Source organism: Gallinula chloropus, assembly GCF_964237585.1.
Source record: "Gallinula chloropus genome assembly, chromosome: 3".
NCBI classification, from domain to species: Eukaryota; Metazoa; Chordata; class Aves; order Gruiformes; family Rallidae; genus Gallinula; species Gallinula chloropus.
Genome location: NC_140087.1, coordinates 73,558,260 through 73,581,104, shown reverse-complemented (window position 1 = coordinate 73,581,104; position 22,845 = coordinate 73,558,260). Strand labels below are relative to the sequence as shown.

General features: G+C 46.7%; 1 protein-coding gene across 1 annotated transcript in view; it reads right to left on the bottom strand.

The window, feature by feature from the left end:
- ABHD12 (abhydrolase domain containing 12, lysophospholipase) overlaps nt 1-21,347 on the bottom strand; it is a gene marked incomplete at its 5' end in the record, with an annotated part of 44,569 nt that extends 23,222 nt beyond the window's left edge. The window contains 2 exons of the mRNA XM_084261997.1: nt 1,173-1,297; nt 21,193-21,347. Of these exons, the coding sequence (XP_084118123.1) occupies nt 1,173-1,297; nt 21,193-21,347 (280 nt within the window). The remainder of the gene's footprint in view (nt 1-1,172; nt 1,298-21,192) is intronic.
- Between the last annotated feature and the right edge of the window lie 1,498 nt (nt 21,348-22,845).

Here is a 22,845-nt window from a genome sequence, read left to right as displayed (position 1 = left end):
AAAAAAAAACAATATGACAAACCCTACACTGCTCCTCTGAAGGAGAAAAGTAATTCTCCAGTGGAGAAGAATTACTCAACCATGCTAAGGTACTCCTACTAAGTGTGCTGGAATGCACGTTGTAGTAAGGCAAAGAGTTTTTCATGGAAGTGCTACCACAAGTAAAATCTAACAGCTGTTATATAAAGGAGTGGGAACAATGCTGCAGTGATGTCAGTGCAGGTAAGTGTTACAGGACAATTATTTCAGTTGCTTGGGAATGAACAGAAGTAGGAGTTTCAGGGAGACCTAACCAAGCTCTGCAAGGGCAAATAAATAATCATGACTGGAAAAGCAAGGAGATGAACACGAAAGTAACGTCCATTATTCACACTACCCAGCTGTCCTGACAATCAAGGCACACGAGCTGGGCCGCACACTGCGCGCTTCACAGGGCCTGTGAGCCAAGGTGTCAGAATATACAGAGGGGACAATCAAAATGATGGAAGTTATGTGAAAGCAGAATATCTGCAGTTGGTCCTTCTAGATTCTACAGTCAGAGGAAGCTATTTTTCAAAACCTCCTGACAAAACCCAAGTGAGGTTTAAAGACAACTTTAGATCACAAAGAAGTCTCTTTCGTACAGTGATACTCAGGTCTCCCTGGGTGAGCGGGGAGCCGAAGCAGCTCACCAGGCCCACTGTACCACCAGTGTGGCCAAATGCAAAGGCTACACAGGCGCCAGGAAAACATTCCATCTGACTGCACAAACAGGCCTCTTCCGACCCAACTGAAACACTCTCTCCTAAAATGCTTTCAGGTGAAGAGTCACGGCCTGCAAAACAATTCATTGGATTTAGCTTCGCTTGCTTGCTGTTTATTCATGCAACTTCACTGAACTCTTCAGGAAAACACATTTGACATATAACACAGTCTTCCTGAAGGAGACCCTTTGTGCTGGAAGTTTGCTTCAGCTTGGTCACTGTATTTCTATGTATCTGCATACTACAAAACCCACTGAGGCCACAGAGAACATTTTCTAAGCCATAGTTTGGAGAACTTAAAACCTGTGAAAGTTCAAACCCTTCCCAAGCTGTAAACACCCGGGGTGAAAGTGGAGGCAGACAAAAGATAAAGACACTCTCTCTCTCCCCCTTCACCCCTCACCCATCCCAGCACACTGAGTCACTTACCAAAGTTTAGGAAGACCAGCTTTGCCTGAATAGCAGGGCAAAGTTTGACTAGAAATGGAATGGCTATGTAGACTCCCAGCAGCCAGATTATTAACTTCCGCAATCGAAACCATAGTCCGTATCGCCTGTGTAAGAGATAAAATAAAAACAAAGACAGATCTGAATACAGCAGGGATTTCCTGAAGCAATTTTCACAGCAGTCTGTGTGGCTGGTGTATTTGAAAACCCGACTGTTTAGTCTTTACACAAAACTTAACTTTAAAACAGTTTATGTTGCTTCAGTTGTTTGAGAGGAGCAGAAGTAAGCAAGCTGTCAGCTGATGACTTAGAAAAAGGGAACAGAAACTCCCCACTGATTGCATTTGAAAACACTGTAACAAGGGCTTTTTTTATGTGGCTTTACCACACTTCAGAATCTGGAGAAATGTGTATCATCCTTGTCTCCAAAAAGCAGCCTGACTGCACATCCCATTTAAAATTACTATCAGCAAGAACCCGTTCAGTTACATTTTCACATATTTTGAGGAACGATGTGTAATAAGACTGACAAAACTACATGTGGTTTCATGTACAGGCTGGACCAAACATTCTGCCTTGCCCAGCTGTAAGGGTTCATACCTCTCAATGCCTTGGAAAGCAAATGTTTCTAAGTTATAAAGCATTATAAGAAGTCTTATCTACAGCACCACATTCTGTGAGTCCAGAGTGAGTTTAGTAAGACGTCCCCAACACCCTATTTCTGTTTTCTCCTAAGTATTTTCATTGGGAACAGCAAGCTACAAAAAAAAAACCCCAAACTGACACCACCAAAAACAACCCAGAAATTGAAGGGTAGCACAGCAGCTAGTTAACAATTTTTTCACAAAATAGACTTTATTACCACAGACACAGTCCCACACACGTGTGTGTATGTACACATATGCGTGTTCATATACATGAAGGTGTACTTCTCATGGTCTAGTTGATTTTTTTATGGGTGGAAACCCTTGAGGGCCTCAACTATCATTGCAACCAAGACTTAAATTGCACCTAAGCCCTTCAGGCAACACAACTCCCTTCACTTCCCAGCAGTCTCCACCAGGAACAATGTTGTTGTGTGACAGCGAGCCACCAGCTCTCTGTATCAGGAACTGCAGGGAGCTGGAAGCAGAGATCAGTTTTTCCAAGAGGAATGCACAATTATTCATTTCCCATCTGGTGACACACTGAACTTGCTCCACACTAGTGCTAAGAGGGTTTGAACACTGTCAGCTAGTTGAAACTATCAAATAAAGAGCTTGGATCCACAAGAAAGACGAGTGTGCAGAAAGAACAGAGATGGAAACAGTTCAATTATGGAATCCTTTATTAGGGAAAGCAAAAAGAGTGAAGGACTAGCAGAGGGAACAGTACAAAACAGGGACTTCAGAAGGACCTTAGCAAGTACCAGAGCTTTAGACTGACCCACCTCTGCTCCATGGAGTGCAGCAAACAGAGGAAGTGGTGGCCAAGGTCCCACATGCACAAGCATTAACAAGCAACCCAACATCTGCCCACAGTTGTGGTCTTTGGGAGGGGCCCAGCAAACACACTCTAGAGCCAGGGTTTTGCAGAGCAATCCCCTGTGAAATGCTGTAAATACACAGGCAAACCCCACGGTTTGGGGGGGGAAAAAAAAAAAAAAAACCAACAAAACCCAAGCACACAACATTTTGCTTGGTCTAATCACAATAGATGACAGCTCTCCACGCTCCAGTTAAAGCCAGCTTTCCACAACCACCCCCACATCAGGGCCGACCACACATTTCCATTGCTGGAGCAGATTTGTGGAAGAGAAGGGGAGGAGAGATCACTGAAGGGTAGCTGACATGCAGTTGCTGAGCAATCGGGATATAATTTAGCTCTCTTCACTGGCAAGAGTATGTCTTTTCATTAAAACACTTTGTCTTGGTTGGCTGGTTGCTCAGAGTTAACACAACCTTGCAGTTTCCTCTCACCTCACACTTGAGAGGTGACTGCCATCAGCACCTTCCCACCGAGAACAGTGAGCAATCAGGCCAGGAGCAGGCTTTCTGGTGACATGTCCTGCCCCAGGCCCAGATCCTGCTGCAGCCAAACAGGTCTCCTGAGGGACTTTCACATACACCAGTATTTGAATCCTGTAGAAAACCCCCACTTGTTTAGAAAGGCAACAGAGTCAGGCCTGAACTCCCCCAGGTACAACCAGAGCACATCAAGTCACAGGCTCCTCAGATGTCTGGGTTGCAAAAGCACTCTGCGTGACCCAGCTGCAAGCTGGGAACAGGAACAGAAACCCCTGAAGACAGCATTGTCTGAGGAATGCTGTCAGAGCTCTGGAATGATTTTCGCTTCCCTTTTTCATCTCTTCCTTTGCTCTGGTACCCCATGCCAAATGCTAATTGGTAACGTGACATTTACACCTCATCTCCAGGGAGATGTCTACTTAAAATGCAACCAGGGCAAAGCCTCTATCCATCAACAAACAGCTTTCTCTTCTGATAAATCCAAGAACTCGTGCTGAAGTACAGACAGTGGGAAATTATCAGGTAAGTCTTTAGTGAGCAATTTAGCTAAATTAGAAAAGCTATTTCAGGAAATTAATGCCCTGCACAGGGAGCTTTAGGTGTGCTTGGGCAAAAGCAGCAGCAACGAACTTTTCACCAAGAAATTCAGTGGGTTGTAGCTGGAAAATACAAGTGAGCTAAAGAATAAGCAGCTCCAAACTGAAGACACCGAAGAATGTCATAAGCAGATTCCAGGAGCAAGTAATGTCTAAAAACCTCTCATGCCAACCCAAAACACCCAACTCCAAGACACCCCAAAATAATAATTAAAAAAAATCCCGACTGACATCACATTTCCTCCATTCATTCACCAAAGGCTTTTGCCCAACTTCTGTGTTCTATCCAAACACAGGCAAACCTGAAGCATTTTTTCATTCACACAGGTTTCCAAAGTGGAAGTGAAAAAGACATTCTCTCTCCAGACATCTGACAGAAGAAAGTCTTTCCCTGTGAGTGTGACTTTAGAAACAGGATTTTTACCCTGGCAGTTTACACCTGGACAGAGGTCCTGTATGTACTCAGAACAAGCACATTTTGCATTCGAGCAGAGAATAAAAGCACCCGGCCAGCAAGGAGGAGCTGGGGGTCCTCTCATGGCAGCTTCTCAGGATCACGCTCTCTTTACCAGCACTAAGGGAACTGCAGGCACAAACGTCCCCTGTGTCACCACGGAAAACAGCTGCCAAACTACGACTGAAGTACTGCACCGCCACACAACCCACGGCCCACAATCACAGTGTGCCTGCAAAGAGCAACTGAGACAAGCAAACTTGCTAAGGCATTGTTCAACTCACAGTGTCAGCGTTCCTTCCCCCTCTCCAGCAGAGTCAGGGGGTTTCATGAACAGAGAGCAGGCAATGACTACATTACTGTGGCACGTTCTGCACACAGATTCAGATTAAAATTATTCCCCCTGGAGAGCAAGTGAATCACTTCTGTATCAGAAGCATGCCAGAAGGGTTGCCATTAAAATCTCCTTATCTGCTGTGCTGCAAGGGTGAAAGGGCAGGCTGAGGATGAAGCAAGAGACGTGGGAGTTGCAGTCGAGCAAGAACAAAATTTGACACACACACACTCTGGGGCTTGCAGTCCCAAAAGGACCTACAGCCAAACACACTTACAGCCCACGTGGCCTTTGTCATCTAGCAAAGGCAATGAGAAAACAAAATGCTCAGACACCTGAGCACGAGACCACGTTTGTTCAGCAAATGCCATTTCTCTGGCTTGCTCTGGTGTCCCTCAAACTGTGAGCTGTTCACACTGCAGAACAGCAGTCCTCTCCTGGCAAGGAGTTTGGAGCACAAGATGTGGAAAGCCAAGACCATTTTCATCCCTGCTCACACAAGGTACCTCCCGATTACCAGGTGATGAAAGTGGTAGAGGAAGAAACAAACAACACGAATAACAAGAACACATTCCCCCTACTTTTCTAACAGAAAGCATCTTTTTAAAAAGCAATACATTCCTCCCCACAGACATGGATCAAGAACGTAACAACGGTAGACTGAAACACTGGCAAAGGAATAAAAACAAAAGGAGGGTCAACGGGAATTTAAAGGACTGGGATGAATTTCTTTGGGTAGAGATGTACCCCAAACTATTCTATAACATGGAAACTGCAACTGAGCCCCAAGACACATGGGGGTGTGCAGAAACAGCACAGCAATCCCACACATCAAGCTACTTGCCAGCCCTCCTTGCTAGCCTTGCTTTAAAGAAGGGATGGTTTCTACCCCAAGTAACATCTTCAGGAGCATTCATCTTCCTTTCCTAGGGAGAGTCTGGACAATGGTGTTGCACAGGGCTCCTCCTCCTTACATGTCCAAAGGATCACCCAATCTTTCTTCTCTTGCCACAGGCCACTTGAGCCACCCAAACTGATTAAATGTTTGTTTTATTTCAACTTGTTCCCTACCAAGAAAATAAAAATAAAAAAGGAGGAGGAAAACCAACCCCTATAAGCCTTACAACTGTGTGAAAGCACATTCAAAGTGAGCCTCTCAGCTTCCAAGCAGTAGCTCACATGCCGGTGGTGGGTCTCATTTCCACTCTGAAATGTTATCAGCAGCTTCTGGACAGCTCATGCAGTGACACACAACAGATTAATTTTGCACTACAAGATGAATATGTGTCTTTTTCTCCTCTGGTTTGCTGCAAACCCTGCTTGGCATGCAACAAAATGCAAACTGCAAAGGTGCTAGTGTTAAAGGGTTTGTCCTCTCCTGGTGCCTGCACACACTGAACAAAGCTGCATAGGCAAACAGGCCACCACGTGATTCTTTTATTGTGGGCCCAGCTATGCAGAATCCTACTCAATGAAAAGTCTACAGCCAAGCCTTAATTCTGCCTCACTGGAGGCACTGTATAGAGAGCAGAGAGGTTGAAATATAGAAAATCTGTCCTACCATAAAAAAACAGATCTTCCCCCAAAGTCACACGAGCCAGCAGAAGCACAGCAGCAACTGCCAGAACTCTTAGCATCTGAGAGACCAATGCCCCTGCCCTTAGAAATCAGGATCCTTTTTAACAGGATGACTTCGCTGCAAAACTCAAAAAGAAAAACCAAAAGCCCCAAACTCCTCTTACTATTCTAGAGGATTAAGCAATTGCACGGGGGGGGGGGGGGGGGGGGGGGGGGCGGGGGGGGGGAGGGGGGGGAGAAGAAATCATAAACCACAATCCTGGAAACAAGACACAAATGTCCTCACTTTGTTCCAAGATTGCTTCAAAAAAACAGCCCCAAAATATCAGGGAAATACGGTGCATGGGTTTCCACGTCCTCAGAGACTTCTAGTTTCAAGCAATTCCTGCAAACCATTACTCCTGAAAACATCTGAAAAACAAGAGGAAAATTAGTTCTACTAGCATCCTTTGCCATCGCCTAGAAAATGTTCTTTAAAACCTTGAATCTTCCCTCTTTCTGAAAGAACAGTCTAGTCTCTCTCAAAAACTGTACCACAGTACAGCATCAGCACTTCTTCAAAAGAACGAAGATACCACATTGCAAAGACCCGTGCAGAGCATATTTTCAAAAGGGTAAAGGACTCGACAGTTTTTCAAGCATCCAGCAGCAGAATAAACTGTTACTGACATGTGCCATGTCTGTGAAGGAACTGATTCACTTTTTGCTGTTGTAAAAGACAACCTGGTCTTTCAGCTACTGGGAAGAGATAGAAAAGGCTGGGTATCTACATGTTCTTTGTCAGTCTCTATAATTCAAATCTAAAATACAAATCCACCTGTACATAAAACCATACATTAACAGGAAGTTATTAGATCTGTTACCAGAAAGTATCGATCAAACAAGGTAAGTTTCCATTCTATGCCATCAAAGGCACAAAAGATCCAACAGGCAAATTCAGACCTGATCCTATGGCTTTCATCACCATAGCATCCAAAACGTTCATCATTCAACTTAAGAAGGGCATCTGAAATCAGAGGCTATTTTAGTAATGTCAGATACAGGAACAGCAAAGAGGTTATGAGGGATCCCAAGAAGTCACCCAGTCCATTCCCTCATCCTATAAAGGAAACACTACCAAGAACAGTTGCCTGTGTAATTCCTCCCACTAACTCCTGGCAAAGCGCGACAGCCCATGCTTCAGACACATCCCTCTGGCAATCGATGCAGAGCTGAGCTACACGGACTAAAGTTTGCCACGTTCACGCTGACTGACTTCTCACTGAACACTGATTTTTCCTAGAATAGAGAGGAGGGTACCAGAGTAGTCCAAAAGCTGAATAGAGATGTACACAGTAAGCAGAGACAGAATCAAAATACACAACTCAAAATACAACTAAAGCTACTAAATGGCGCTGTTTACACCAATCAGAAAGGGGGAGAGGGGTGTGAATAAAACTAAGCACACCTTCTTAAATATCGGCCTTAAAAAGCTAAGGTGGAGCAAGGCAAGTGTTTGACTTCACTGCCAAGGAACCAGTCCAGGAAAAGCTACTGCACTCCAGCATTCCCACCAGCCTACATAGTTTGACTGTACCCAGGAGCAAACAGTTGGGATGCTCTACTAGTTCTGGGCTTAATAAGGCAATGGAAAGACAACTAATTTAAAGCCTGTGGGCTTTCACACACACACACACACACACACACAGAGACAACAGAAAAGAAAGACAAGTTGAGCTTTTTTGAGAATGTTTTCAAATATGGAAGCTCCACCTTCAGGTTCCTGGGAATATATGACAGCTTGGGTTTTTTTTTAAACAGACACACCATCAATAGTGACAGAAAGCGAACGTGTCCCAGTAGAGGCAAAAGCCTGAACATTGACAAGAAGATGTCAGTACACCCATAAAACCCTTTGAGTTAGCATTTGGCAGGAAATTCAAACTGTTCTAACCCTAAAATCCACTGCCAGCTACTGAAATTTACTCTTTTCTCTGCTGCTATTATATCAAAAAATGCTTTCCTTTTTTTTTCCTGAATAGCACGTTGTATTTCTAAAGAACAGCAGAAAGCTGTCATAAGCACTAGCTTATTTTTCTGTTCATAGCAGGATCACAGAAAGACAGTGAAAGCTGCATGTGTAGCTCCAGAGAAGTGCTGCACGTCAGCAAACAGAACCAGAATATTTTGTCTATACGCTAACTAGCACTGTCAGCATCCCACCCCTTATTTTCCATTAACAATGTCCCATGTAACATCAATCAAATGTGCCTTGGTGCTGCTTTGTATCATATTTTTAAAAATCCACACCCCCCCATCACCTTTCAGTTTGAGATGTTGCCCAAATTCATTTGAGAAGCTCTTCATGGGTAAACCATGTGGTTTATTCCATTTTCCATTCGCTTCCATACCTACACAGCCTGAAGCTGACAAACAATGTGGTCACAAAAGAAAATTCACTGGGAGAACGACCTGAACCTGTATCCACATTCTAACAGACGTGTGCAAACACATGGAAATTTAGCTTTTCAAACTGATCAGTTTGTAGAGATGGTTTGGCAGCTGCAGTAGCCTGTCCAAAGGAGTCTTCAGGACCAACGCTGCTGCCAGCAGAGGCACCAGCTTACAGAGGCTGTACAACTGCTGCCTTAGACACATTCCTCTTCCACGATGTCCTTTCCCTCCCTTCACTGTGAAGGGTGTATTCCTAAGCTCTTCCAATACACCTAAGCATCCTTTTCCATTTCAGCCCCAAAACAAGCTGCTGCCTACAGGGCATCTTCTCTTGGCTGAGATAAGAGCTTCTTGGCAGTGCTGTTCCACCCTACCTGAATGCAGATGACCATTGAAACTTTAAGCTCCCAAATTCTCCCAGTCCACCACTTCATTACCCAGCCTACCTCTCAGAGCCCAGACTCACCCTCAGACTGCTTCTGTGCTTCCTTCTGATTAATATCAAGTGATTAAACATTAAAACAATAAACAGCAAGAAGGATGCCATCTAGATAGTCATTTACTCAGGTCTGTCTCTCCAAGAGATTTAACTGCAAAGAGAAGGTGAGCACCTCCATAAATTGTTTTTTTTCAGAAGGGGCCAGCAAGCTCCAGCTATTAAATAATCACATTTCAGCTTGTGGAATAGGGAAAGATCTTGGGTAGGACCTGCAAGAATCAAGACCCTGGTGCAGCAAGAGGGGGAAGCATGGCATCAGCAGTCAGGGGAAGGCACTGCTGATCAGTCAGTTGATAGCAATAAAATGCCAGGGAAGGTCACACAGAGACTTGGAGCACAGCAGGGGAGAAAAAAAAAAGTGTCCATAAATTGGGGGAAGGCAAGTTAATGTACAGTGTTAACAAGCAGAAGTAATGGACCAGCCTGCAGGTAACGTCAGGGCCTTTGGCAACGAACCACATTTGCGAAAAGCAGAGTAAACGAAGCAATGTAGGGAAAGGCTCACGTTTACACACCCCACAGGACATGAGAGTTAGATATCACCCGACCTCAAGCACGCTGTTCCTTCCCAATGCCATGCCCTGGGCTCTCCTCTTCACAACAACTACCCATGACAGGCAGGAACAACACCGCTTGCCTAATCAAATCATTTTAGGTACCAGCTCTTCCTCTGAAGGAGAGGAGCTTGGAGCATAAGACTTGATAACTTGCATCTAATTGCATGAAATCTGCATGTGTGTCACAGACCTAGAGACAAGAACGAGCTGCACACTCAGCAGTACCACAGCGATGCATACAAATAGTATGCTGGCAGCATGGCCTAAGCAGCAGTTATGGTACCTCTCTATTCTTAGGTAAAAAGGTATTAGCATTAGTGCAAACTGTGTGTGAGAAGATTAACCTGGAAGCTGCTGTTTGAAGAAGAAAGGAACAGATGCTTCTGTTATTTTAAGTAATGGCCAAACAATGAATAATTATACCCCAGGCTATTGAACTTACAGAGCAGAAAAGCAGGCTTGGGGATTAAGGTTTTAAGTTTGTTGACTTGCCTTGAATTAATCTTCTGCAACAGCAGTTTAAGTTTGCACCAGAGCCTTTCCAGTATGAGCCATTTGTTTAAAGCCCAAGAACACGCTTTCTTCCAGAGATCCCCAGCAATGCTGCTGACACTAATCAAATCCAAAGTCACCCACACCAGATTTCAGTCGAGCTTGGCATCGAGATGCCACTGAGTTGCAAGCACAAGCACTCTCCCTCCACAGTGTTTACTGAATTCTTAAGTTTTCCACTGTTTCACAGCTGGCAGCTGGTTTACATTAAAGGCACAGCCCTCCAGTTCATGAGCTGGGGAACACGAAGCTGTCTGCAAATGAAAGAGGAAAACCCAGAGCAGAAACACGGGAAGACTGAAGTGGTACTGGAACTGTGAAACAGCTGGTTTCAAGCACCAGAGTTGGATTTGTATTGAAGCAGTACAGCTCGCTTCTCTTTACCACACTCTCCTTAATGAGGAGGAATATCAGGGTGCACAAGCAAAAGTTTAAGAGCAGAACCAATTTAGACCTGTAATACTCCCCTACAGCTCCCAAATGTTGTTGAACAACAGCCAAGGCAGGTCCCCTACCACCGCTGGCAGCCCATTAACATGCTGTAAATCCAGACTGACACGCATGAGTCAACCTCGTGGCAATAACAGGAATCCACAGGTTTGAGATTTTGCTTCTGCAGATACACATGTACGAACAGGTCCATCTTTCCAAGATGCACAACTCTGTGAACATCACATCATCTTTTCACTCAACATGTTTTGGAAGACAGCCACCAGCCATGCAGCTTGAGAATTACCACTACAGGCAGGCTCTGTGGCTCTGGCTCTCTTTTAAACCACCTGAGCAAAAAAGTCTCACTTGTGTACTGCAGACCCTTTTCCTTTTAAATACCTAAAGATGATCATCTTCTACTAGTCCAACTGAGACAGCTCTGCTTTTGCCGGCAGAGATCAGAAGCCATTCCTCCTTGGAAGCCTGAAGAGAAAAAAAATGCTTGTGTGTTAGCAGTGATCCTGCCACCTTTGAGATGCAGAAGGCATCATTAGCAATAAATTTAGATTACAATGAACCAACAGTTCCCCAATAGAGGCACACCAGCAAACAAGAACATTAAACAATGCCAAAACATTACATATGCTGACTGTCAGCTGAGCACTGTTACATTTAGCTGGCAGTCATGGTGCCCTCTGTAACTGTGACCCTTTAAAAAGGGAGGCTTAACATGCATGGCCATAAAGCAACAGCAGTGGGTAAAGATCAGATCTGTCAGATACAGAACTGCTGTCAGCCCCTGTACCTTGAACAGGAGGCTATTTTGCATACATCCAGGAGAATTAATCCATTGATCTGTGCTTCAGTTAGGGATTTTAGCTTTAGCTATCATCTTGTTGAGGAAACAACTCCAGAAGGACAAAGGCTTGAAAAATTAACAACAATTTAAACCGAAGCCTTTGCTAACACTACAAATTCTGAAGAGCCAAGCCAGAAAACGCATACTTAAGGAAGGTGAAAAGCAGGTGTTGGAGTTTCTACTTAACTCCATGGAAACAGAACATTTTGCAATGCTGTACATCAAAGTTTAAAGCAAAATGCAGTTCCCCCTGCTCTGGTAGTCAAAAGGGAAAAAGGAATGCTTTACTAGAGACAGCACAAAGCCATCTGAAACTGAAAGAGAAGGTTATTCACTGCATTTCTCCTAGATTTGCAAGGCCAAGTGAATGGTGTATTTCCAATGGTTGTGTCCAATTCACAGTTTTCATATTCAGCAGCACAAAACTGACACTGTCAGCTCTACTCTGGCTTCCTAAAGCTGGTCTGAAACCAAATCACAACTTCACAAAACACGACACAGGGGAGAAGATAGAGGCTTCCCTTCCTGGCAATGCCAAGGAAGACTAAAAATCTGCTTGATTCTTGAAACAGCTTGCACACAATTCCCTCTGCAAGGAAGGATGCTGCAGCCTGGAAGTCCCGACTCTGAACCCCAGTTACACCACCCTCATTTGTGAAGGTTTCTGTGTTTCTGAGAAGTCAGCCCAGGGAAAGCTTTACTGACACAGGAAGGCAAATCAGCCTCTAGACAGGGGAAATACATTTACTGTTCTCTGCCCTGTGTTTGCATCTATCTCATCGAAAAGTACCCTTCCCAGAGGGTTTGCTTTCGGTTATGCCACACAAAGTCCTTTATTCTGCTCACCTTCAGTAACAAGAGAGATGAGGGCTACACACAACTTCACTTATAATTCAACACCAATCTCTTTCACAGGAGGAATTAACTGGCATTTTAAGTGGGTACAAATTATATTTTAATATAACCATTCATGGTCAGCACAGCAGCACAGATACTACAGGAAAGAATACTTGAAATCTCAGCTACCCTTCTGCCCCCTGTGACAGATGTACAAGAAGCATACTACAGATGGAAATACCCACATTCCATCCTACCCATTGGCCCTTCTTTTCAGAGGCTGGGGAGGAACTCCAGCTCTTGCTACTCATCATCCCTAATAAAACACTAGAGGGAGGTAACCGAAGAACACCATTATCCACGATAGGAGAAGAAAACTCTAAGCTTAAGAGATGGTAAGAGAAAGATTCTATATTCTGTTATCTGTGCTTAAAGCCATTCAGCAACCATCCAGACATGGCAGCCTTAAAAGCTAAACTGGCCAGTCCACTGGGGGAGGAATCTTCTTTTTTAAAAATAAATTCCACAAAAATTGGACCACTTGCACTACTCAATCCTATAAACTCTCCACTGGAAAGTTTTGTTTCAGCTATTTGCTAGATTCAAAAGACAACTTCGATGCCTGGGGTTTTCATGCTCTTTTGATTTCTAGAGATCTCTTTCCGTGGCTTGATAGATTGGTTTCAACAGAGAGGGCAGCCGTGGGACTTATCTCAAATACTTTCAAGTGTTTGTGTTCTAAAAGTTACTTTTCTTGTCTTAACAATATTTTTTATTGCCCTACTACTCAGTGAGAGTTACAACACTGAAGTAAGTCTGGGTTAAACAAACACTTTGACTTGGCAGGCAAACACAGACTTCTGTCCTGTTAGCTTAGTTCAACAGCTACACTTAATAGAGTCTAAAATCAGGAGTTTCTGCTTGCTGGTTTAAATTGCCTTCAACAAGGAAGAGGCCTATTTCTGAAGCTACTTTTGAAAGACGCGTGCCAGCAAGGCAGAAGGGCAAAGCCTAGGCCGCAGCCTAAGTCCTGGGCAGATGATACTCGTGCCAAGCCTGTGCAAAAGGACAGGACAGTTTGCAGAAGTCATTACCTACAGCTTCTCCCTTTGCCACAGTTCCTGTCCCGCAGTTACAACCTCTTTACTCTGCCCTGTGGCCCTGCCTTGCGGCCAGCTACACTGAACCTGCGTTCTGGGGACTTTTTCTGACCGCTCAATTTATCATCCCTCATCAACTCTCTCCCCCTCCCAGTTTTACTGACAGCAACTGTCTCAACTTTGGGAGGCTGATGTACAAAATTACATGCCCTTCAGGCCAAGCATCAATCCCAAGGTAAGCCCCCAGTTGTTTCTCTCTCTACTGAGCCAGATAACACACTTCCATTAGCAACGCAAGCCCTTTCAGCAAAATAAAACTACAGCACAAAGTCAAGTGCTTTGGAGAGACAATTTTACCACTGATAGTTACATCAACAAGGCTGTCATCTTGACAAACCTGCTACACGTTACACTGAGACCTCCCTTCCACAGGGCAGATCTATATTCATTATGTATATATATAATTAGCTGCTAAATCTTCCTCCATTGAATTGCAAATTAACTCTTAACATTAAAATTGCACAGACTCCACCTCAGGCTAATGACTTTAAAGTCTCCTAGGTCTCCAGTTACCCTTTTAATATACTAGAAGTACTTTCTTTTAATCTTCTTGTGGTACTGATTCAGTCACAGCTGCATTAACATAACGCTCTCACGTTACTGCCTTAGTGAATCTCCCTTGCTTACAATCACTCACTCTTGATGTCAGAAGCCATCCGCTACTGTAACACCAATAACATGACACTTCCAGTGCAGCTACCCACTGAGTTTCCAAACCCCAAGGTTTTGTAGGGGAACTGCTGTAGAAACCTATTTATTAGCTTCACATCCCAGCCCAATCACCAAAATAACCTGAACTGCCTTCAGGCCTGGAAGGATAAAGTAACTCTTAAGAAGACATCATGGTGCCTTTCAAAGCAAACTGGGCTCAGCTGGCAGGTCTCTTCATCTACAGCAGAAGTCCTGCTTGGGTGTACCAGGTCTTGTGCATGTACCACAGCAGCAGATTCTGGAGAGGAAGCGATGCCACCACCATCAGTTTTAATGAAAGCACCACAATGTTGCTTTCACTAAAAAGAAACACACACGTAATGCATCCTGGAGAACACCTACAGACTTGCTGCGGTGACCTGGGACTGTGTTTGCAGAGAACTAGATTCCTGGCTAAGCAATTACATGCCATTTATAGCATGAAAGCAAGTCACCCTCAAAAATAAGCTTGCTGTAAGTAGACCATAGGGATACTGGAAGGAAAAAAAAGAACATCTAGAGGGAAAAGCAGATATGGGAACCTGGGACTTGTGCCAATGTCAGCTCAGTTTAGCCAGTCATCCTACAGTGTAGCATCACACTGGCCATCAACCCAGCCCATGATTATACTCACCAGTATGCCCAAAGGAACCAGTAGTGGCCAGCTGAGAAGAAATGACAGAAAACACTGTGGCAACACTGAAAAGACCCTGGTCTCCACACATGCCTTCACTCTAGAGGTAATGAGAAAGTCCTCTTGGTCCCACGAGTTACTCAAATTCACCCATATGTTGGTAAGTTTAGGTATACTGAAACAAGCAGAGGTCTGCAATTCATACAGCTCCTCAGCAGAAAAGGACTTCATAGGAATTACAAAGTAGTAGCAATTAAAAACACTGCAGTAATTATTAATTCAGGCATAAGCCATTAAAGCAGAGCAACTGAACCCAGGGGCAGACATGATATGAGAAGTACAGCACCGCAATGAAATAAGGAGTTCAAGGAGACCAACACCAAACTCAGTCATAACTAGAAGGTAAACTGTCTTCAGGGAGAAGCAAGCCTGCTCAGAGTTCTCCATGAGAAATATGTGGACCTGAGAAAACTGCTTGGAGACTATGAGACCCTAGGATGACATAATACAGAGCAGATGCAGCAGAAAAAATGTTGTGTTCTATTATGGAAAATCCAGAGAGATTCATGGCAAGATTGGACCCAAGGAAAGAAATTTTAGCTCATGCAGAGAGGTCCTGCAGGAAGATGCTAGGACTCTCAAGAGATGCTAGAGAGAGAACACCATGCCTGTTTAACACAAAAACCAAAGTCAGCAATGAACACAGTGAAAGAAGATGGTTAACACCCTGAGACCCAGAACTGTCAGCTACACATTAGCACGATGGCCTCACAAATCAGTTAAGTCCTTAAAAAAAAAGAATCCCAGATTTAAAAACCCCACACTCAATAAAGCTAGTAGCTCCCCAGAGAGCAGGGAGCCTTGCTAATTTTGCCAAATGAATTACAGAGAGATGGGAGAAAATGAGCACAAGGAAAGAGAATTGTAACGGCTGCAACAACCAAACATATCGGTAGGCTGATGCAGAGACCAAACACCTAATGCCCCAAAACAGGTTTAGAGGCACTCACTGAGCCATGAGTTGCCAAACAGATCACCATGCAGTTAGACAAAGCCACCAAGATCCCACTGATTAAAAAGCCCTACAGACACATGCAGAAGTAATTACACAGTCCCATTTATGACAAACCTGAGCAAAACATTACTGTGCATCCTCTTCAAGAGAACTGTAACAAAAAACCCACAAACAAACAAGAAACCCAACCAACCAAGCCCCACATTACAAGAGGTATCCCCACACAGAGCAACCTGCTTTTACACAAATGAGGACCTGTGATTTACTATGGAAAAAAAAAGCATAAGCAAGTGACTGGAAACCATTTCACAGCTCCTTAGCTCTAGTTCTTGAGCAAAGTTCACAATCAAGAACAACCTGAAATAGGGGCAGCTACCCAGTAGGAAGGTGGAGCTGGTGAAAAAGCTGCATGACTGATAAGATGTCTGTATACAAGCAGAACCCTTCCTCCTTGAAGAGCACTACCCAGTAACTGGTTTAACCTGAAGACAGCAATTAAGAGTAACAGCAGCACAAAACTCACTTGGACCAAAAAATCTTAAGGAAGTTTTTCTACAAAAACTTAAAAAAAAAAAATCTGTCACCTCTTCTACAATGACCAGACTGGAACAATGAGAAAAACTGTGTGAACGCTTCTAGACAAAGTAACATCAGGAAAAAAAGAGGCAAGGCCTAGAGATAGAAGGGGGAAGGTGAGAAGACAGATCAGAGAGATGGCCAAGCTTTCTGTCAGAGGAAAGATATTGCTGCTTAAATCCAAGAGAGACACACGGTGCACTTCAGCTGCCGGGGCAGGATGGCACCAAGAGTGACCACACATGGCATTCAGCACGCCTGGGCACGCTCACCGTTCCACTGCGACTCATCCACACAAGAGGGAAAGGCACTGGCAGCCTGCTGCAGCCTCTCCTCTTCAGCACCTCGCTGTCTTTCCATAAAATACCCTGAGAAAGGTTACTGTGACAGCAACCTTCTGCCTTTCAAGAGAAAGCTCCACGCAGTGAACAGTAAGGTTAAGCATGGGTGACTAGGGCATAACTGAAATTACACCGAGTTGTGATGTACTCCAGACGAAGAAAGATCTAGCTTGTAGGATACATGGACTGGACAGCCAAGAGAAAGGTGCCAAAAAGCACATCTTTCAGGGACCTGTGCCAAGAACAGGGGGTTGCTAGGAGCAAAGAGAGAAGAGAGAACTGAAGACACATCCAGAGGGACAGCAGGTTGCTCCAGCGACGCAGTACCAAGGCATACAGCTTACACACATGGGACTTGAAGCTCTTCACCACTTCACAGTGTGGAGAGAGACTGAAATAAGTTTTAACATCTGCAGCAAACACTTGTTTGTAACACAATGGCAAAAGTCATACTTGGTGTCTATAGTCCAAGTACTGATTGGGATTCACGAGGCGCAGATAAGGACTAGGTCACAGAAGCGAAAGGTAACATACATGTGACCGTTTGCCACCAGGACCAGGGTTCAGCAGAAATTAAATCAGAGAATTTGTTTTAAAATCAATGCCAGTATTAAGGTGTCTTCGTTTTCTTTATTCTCCATGCTCCCACATAAAGGTTTTCTATATCCAAGACTGCCGAAATGCATCTCCTCAGAACATCAGAGCCACTGACCACAAAAAGTCAAGAGCAACCACCCAAAACAAGGCTACCCTAATAGCCATCTAGCACTTAAACACGGTCACCTGCAAAATGCAGCATAAAGCAAATATCAGAGGAATGACCATCCACACAAACCATGCATACCAGGGAAAACAAGCGCTGCATGCTGCATCTCCAACACTGCATTATTGTGTTTGGTAGCTTCAGACAAAACATCTTGGTTCCTTGAAAAAAAAGAAATAAAAATATTCACAGGATATTTAAGTAGCTCCTGGTAATGTTCTTAGGTAACCACCATATTGCATTTTACTGCTACCTATGGGGGAAAAAACCCACCCCTTATTTGTTCCTTTCTGTTTGTACACCACTTAAGAAAGGCCACACCAACTACGGTACACACTAGCCAAAGCCACATCACCCTCATTTATCAGACACCCATCTCCACTACACATCCGTGCACACACGGGCTGTGAGAGCGCGGCTCAAACGCGCAGCCTCCTCTCCACAAGGAGTTTCAGTTCCTGGATGCACAAGCACAGCCTGACAGTATGTCCGGACCAAAACAGAGGGACAAAACCCAGTACCATTCCAAAATGCTGCTGCAAAACTAAGCTGCTGCTGCTGCTGCTGGCGTGTCAATGCTGCATTCCACAAACACGGCTTGCATTTACAGCTACGGCACCGTGTGGCCTTTGCTGAGGAACTGGACGTGAATACAAAGAGTCCTGCCGGGGGGAAGCGCAGACGCAAGCCCCGCTGCTGCTGGCTCTACAGCCCCAGTCGCTGCTGCAATTAAACATCAGCACCTCCGCAGCCCTCCGCGCCCAGGATCTGCCACATGATCAGCCCTTGGCTGCAGAACCAGGCACGCTTCAAGCTGCTGCGGGGTCAGTTTGCTTTCCTAACCAGTGGTTTGTATCCTCTGCAAAGATGGAAACCCGTGTACTGAAGCCAAACATGCATGCTGTCTCCCCAAGCCTGCAGAGAGGCTAAATAACAGCAGCACGAAACGCAGAGAGTCCTGCTTCCCCCAAAGGCGGAATTCACAGCCACCAGAAAGTGCTGATTTTAACCATTTCATCAATGTGTGTGCTGCTAAGAACAGTTTGCTGCGGTACAGATCCCCCAGGCCAGATATTAAGCCGCCTCCACCATCCCAGCAACCTCGCAGCAGCACTTTCACCTCCTTACAGTTTACGCGAGCTGGGGGGTAGAACTGATGTAACACCCTGAAAGCAGCAGCACAACAGAACATTAATTTTATACCCAGTGGTATGAGGAACGAGCATGACTTTGCATATTAAAATATGAGGATCTAGACGCTCACACAGCAATGTGAGGGCCACGTAACAGGCCACAATCAGAGTACCCCCACAAGGGAGGTCCACTGCGTATGCACCCTCCTCACGTTCTGCCTTAAACAGCCACTGCTGTCCACTGCCAAAGGCAGGATACAGAGCTAGAAAGCTCTGACCTGACTCAGGGTGGTTGTTTTGGACAAGAACCTTATCTCTGGGCTTCATATCTTCTTCTGTCTGGACCTCCCATTCCTGCGCACTCAGATTCACACTTCAGCAGGGTTATTGCTGTAGAAAACATAACAGGAGGATACTGGCAGACCCGAACGTCTTGCCAGCAAACCACTGTCTCAAGGCTCACAAGGTGAGGAAGTCAAAGGAGGTCCACTGAAAGTCAGTAAGAAAAGCAGACAACCCAACCGAGGACAGCAGGAAAAGAAAAATAAAGAAAAACAACAGAAGTGCAAAAGCAAATGACTGTTGGAACCATCACACGGGTGATCTACAGGACTCTTACAACAAAAAAAGAAAAAAACAAGCCCAAAACACATGGGACTTCAAGGCTTTCTGAAACAGGCTTCAAAGGCTCAACATGGAGAAAAGTGAGGATAATTTGCCATTTTTAAATGCAACAATGTAGAAAGAAACACAAAATACTCTCCACAGATGGGCTGCATTCTCCCCTGCTTTTAGCTTGGCCTTTACAATACCATGTATTAATGTAAAATACTAATAGCTGCGCTGGGTCTGGTTCCCACAAAGCACCTGCCCATCAGCCCAAGCCAACAGCCTGCGCTCTCTGAGCTCTTAGGGCTCGCTCAGTGCTCATCAGTGAAGGAGCACTTCTACTTCAGTAAAAGCCTGAACGTCATTCACGAAGCTGAGGGAGTTTATAAGCCATCCTTTGATTCCCACAGGTCTTAGAAGTTACCCACTCAGACAAATGGAAAAAAAAAACCAACCAAACCCATGCTGAATTTTAAAATGTGGTAAAAGCAGAGCAGTGACAGCGCCTGATCTACTGCACGGTCATTGAAACGGAGAGATCAGCCCAGCGCCATTTTCAATTACCCAAAGCTTGTCATAACACGAGCAGAGCCACGGCCGGCATCCCAAAGGTTTATCTCCAGGGCATAAAACTGAATGGCTATTACCCAATAAAAGTAATAACATTTTAAAGCCTCTGAACGTGTCAGAAATCCACGTCATAAAGCCAGGAAAAAGTTATTTCCTAATATAAATTTTTGTCTACAAGAACAGAAGGATTCTCAGAAAATTTACTGGAGAAGCAGCCACATTGGCTCATTTTCTAGAAATCCACTAAGCACCTTTGATTTTTTTTTAAACAAACTGTTGTTTTCCTGAAGCACAAGCAATTTGGCTTTAGCCACCCAAACCACAAAAGCTATCTGACCATTAAATATTCTTCACACTTACGAAAGGCGAAGAAAAGCGCTATACTGGTGTAGACAGATGAAACAAAAAGGTCACATCTTTTCTTCCCTAGCCCTCTGCAACTGTGAGTCCGTCTTCCTGGCGTATTACACCCCTCTCAAACCTGGTGTGGAGAAGGTTCCAGCTTATGAGCACCTTCTATTGCTACAGATTTTGTTTTTTCAAAGAGGAGCACAAACATTTTCCCAGCACAAATCGGGACGGAGCATTCAAGACATTAACACAGCTAGCAAGAGACATGGCTAAACTCTTCACAAGTGGAACCACACATATGAAGCGTCTCCTACCAACATATACATCTGATTTATAAGGAAGAGATCACTGACAGGCACCAGCTCCTTCTTCCTCTTCCACAGAAGAAAAAAAGACACCCTACCTGCAGGCCCCTGCTCCTCCGTATACGCTCTCAGATGGAGAGGAATTTGTGCTGGACAGTATTTTGGGGCGAACACCTGCCTATAGACCGAAGGGAGCTGGCAGAAGGACCCTCGGCTACAGAACCCAAATCCTTCCAGCCTTTGCTGGCCAGATCTGGACCTGCAGGACCCGCCACCACCCCGTCCCTACTTAGTTATTGGTACCGAGCACCCGAACCCCTCCGAGGGGATGGCACACAGAAGCCCAGGTAGCGGGACCCGGGTAGGAATACCCCCGGACCTGTCCGCCCCCGCCCCCGGGGGCTCTTCGGTCACCGGCCGCTGCGGTGCTGGGATGGGATGGGATGGGGGGGTGGGGAGACACACAAAACACACCCCTGCGCCCACCGCCTCCCCCGCACCCACCAGCCCGGGACCCCACTCCCCGGCCGGCCCCGCAAGGAAGCGGGGGGTGGGGATGGCGCTGCGGCCGCAGGCCCCGCGGGTGGCGGCGCGGTGCGGCGCGGCGCGGGGGGCGATGCCGGGCGTCTCTCCAGCGCGGGGCTCGGGGCTCGGCGGGGGCTGGCGGCGCGGAAGACAACAAAGCCCGGCGCCGGGACGCCGCCGCCGCGGCGCTCACCTGCCCAGCGGTCGCTTCATGCCCGTGTCGGCGGCGGCGGCGGCAGCGGCGGGCAGGCGCAGGCTATGCCTCAGGCTGCAGCCCTTGTCGAGGGGCGCGGGCGCGGCGGCGGCGCGCTCATGCTCCACCGTGACCGACTCGTTGCGCTTCCTCATGCCGGGGCGGCGGCGGCGGCAGCGGCGGCGGCGGCCCGGGGCGGCGAGGACGGCAGGAGCGGCGTCGCGCACAGCCGCCGCGCGCCCTGCCCTGCCCTGCGCCGCGCCCCGCCGCCAATCCCCGCCTCCGGAGCGGGCTGGCGCTAGAGGCGGCGCTTGCCAGCGCTTGAGAGAGAGATGGGGGGGGGGGGGCAGGGGGACATCTTTACTACGGGCAAAAACGCCGGCACCATTTTGTCGACGGCCGGAGGCGGGGCCTTGGTCGACGGCTGGGAGTCGGTGTGAGGGAGCGGGAGGCGGCGGTGGTGGGGCCCTGCCGGCTTTGGAAGCCGTCCTGGGGCTCTGGGGGCGCGGCGTGCCGTGCTGGTGCATCGCCCGCCCCCCCCCCCCCCCCCCCCCGGCGTGAGGGCAGCCTGCGGGCGGCTGGAAGGGTTGGCGGGCCAGCGCCTGGGCTTGCGGAGCTGCCGCTCGCTCGCTCGGCGTGAGGCTGGCGCCGTTAACCGCCTTCCGCGCCAGGAGGGCGGGCGGCAAGGCAGCGGCGAATGAACCCGCACCCACCCCACACCCACCGCCCACTCGGGCCCGGAGGGGCTGTGAGACGCTGCCCCAGGGGTAGAGGTGAAGCCGTGGCGGGCCGCCGCGCCCCTGAGCAGGGAGAAGTGGCCTGGCTGCTCCGGGGATGCAGGGAGAGGCCAAGCTGGCGGCAGCCCTGGCTGTGAGGCTCCACAGCGAGGGCAGCAGCGAAGCGCTGAGGCGATGCAGATCACCGTAGCCTTGGTCCCTGAACAGTCAGAAATCATAATCTTATACTGGTTTGTCATCCAAAGCTTCCTCTGAAGCGGAAGGCAGACATAGCAGCTTCAGATGTGATTCCCCAACCCCCCTTTTGCTACATTAGCCTTCTGGGGGAGGTGGTGATGCCCCTGTGGAAAGCACATCCTCCTCTGCTGATCTCTGCAGATGCGAGGTGAACTTGGTACAGAGCTGCCCTAGCAGTGGTGGGGGTGCTGCACTGGAAAAGTGGCAAGTAAAGCACACATAGAACATCCCCTGTAGTAACAGCACTAGCGGGTGACCGCACTGTCCGTGCCACTGGGGAGCAGGACTGCAGGGAGCTCTGGAAAGCAGCCCTGCTCCTGTGTTGTGTTGCTCACAGCCGCTGCTGTTGCTGGGCCCATCTGTCATCTGGCAGTTCTGGGAAAATGGCACTTTGGACACGAGATCTCGGCTGTCTTGCATTCCTTTTCTCCTGACTTGCTCCTGGCTGCTCCTGTACCTGATGGAACATGGAGATTCAAGAGAAATACGTGAATGAATTCATTCCAGGAGCAAAGACAAGGCAGTGGACCAAAAAGGAGGAAGCAGTTGTTGAAATACAAGCCTCACCTATCTCAGTCAGTTTGGATAGCTAGCAGAAGGTACTGTGTGATGTGCTGATAGGTGCTGTGTCGTCTCTGGAAGCTACTCCTAACATTTGAGATCTTTCAGGTATTTTCTC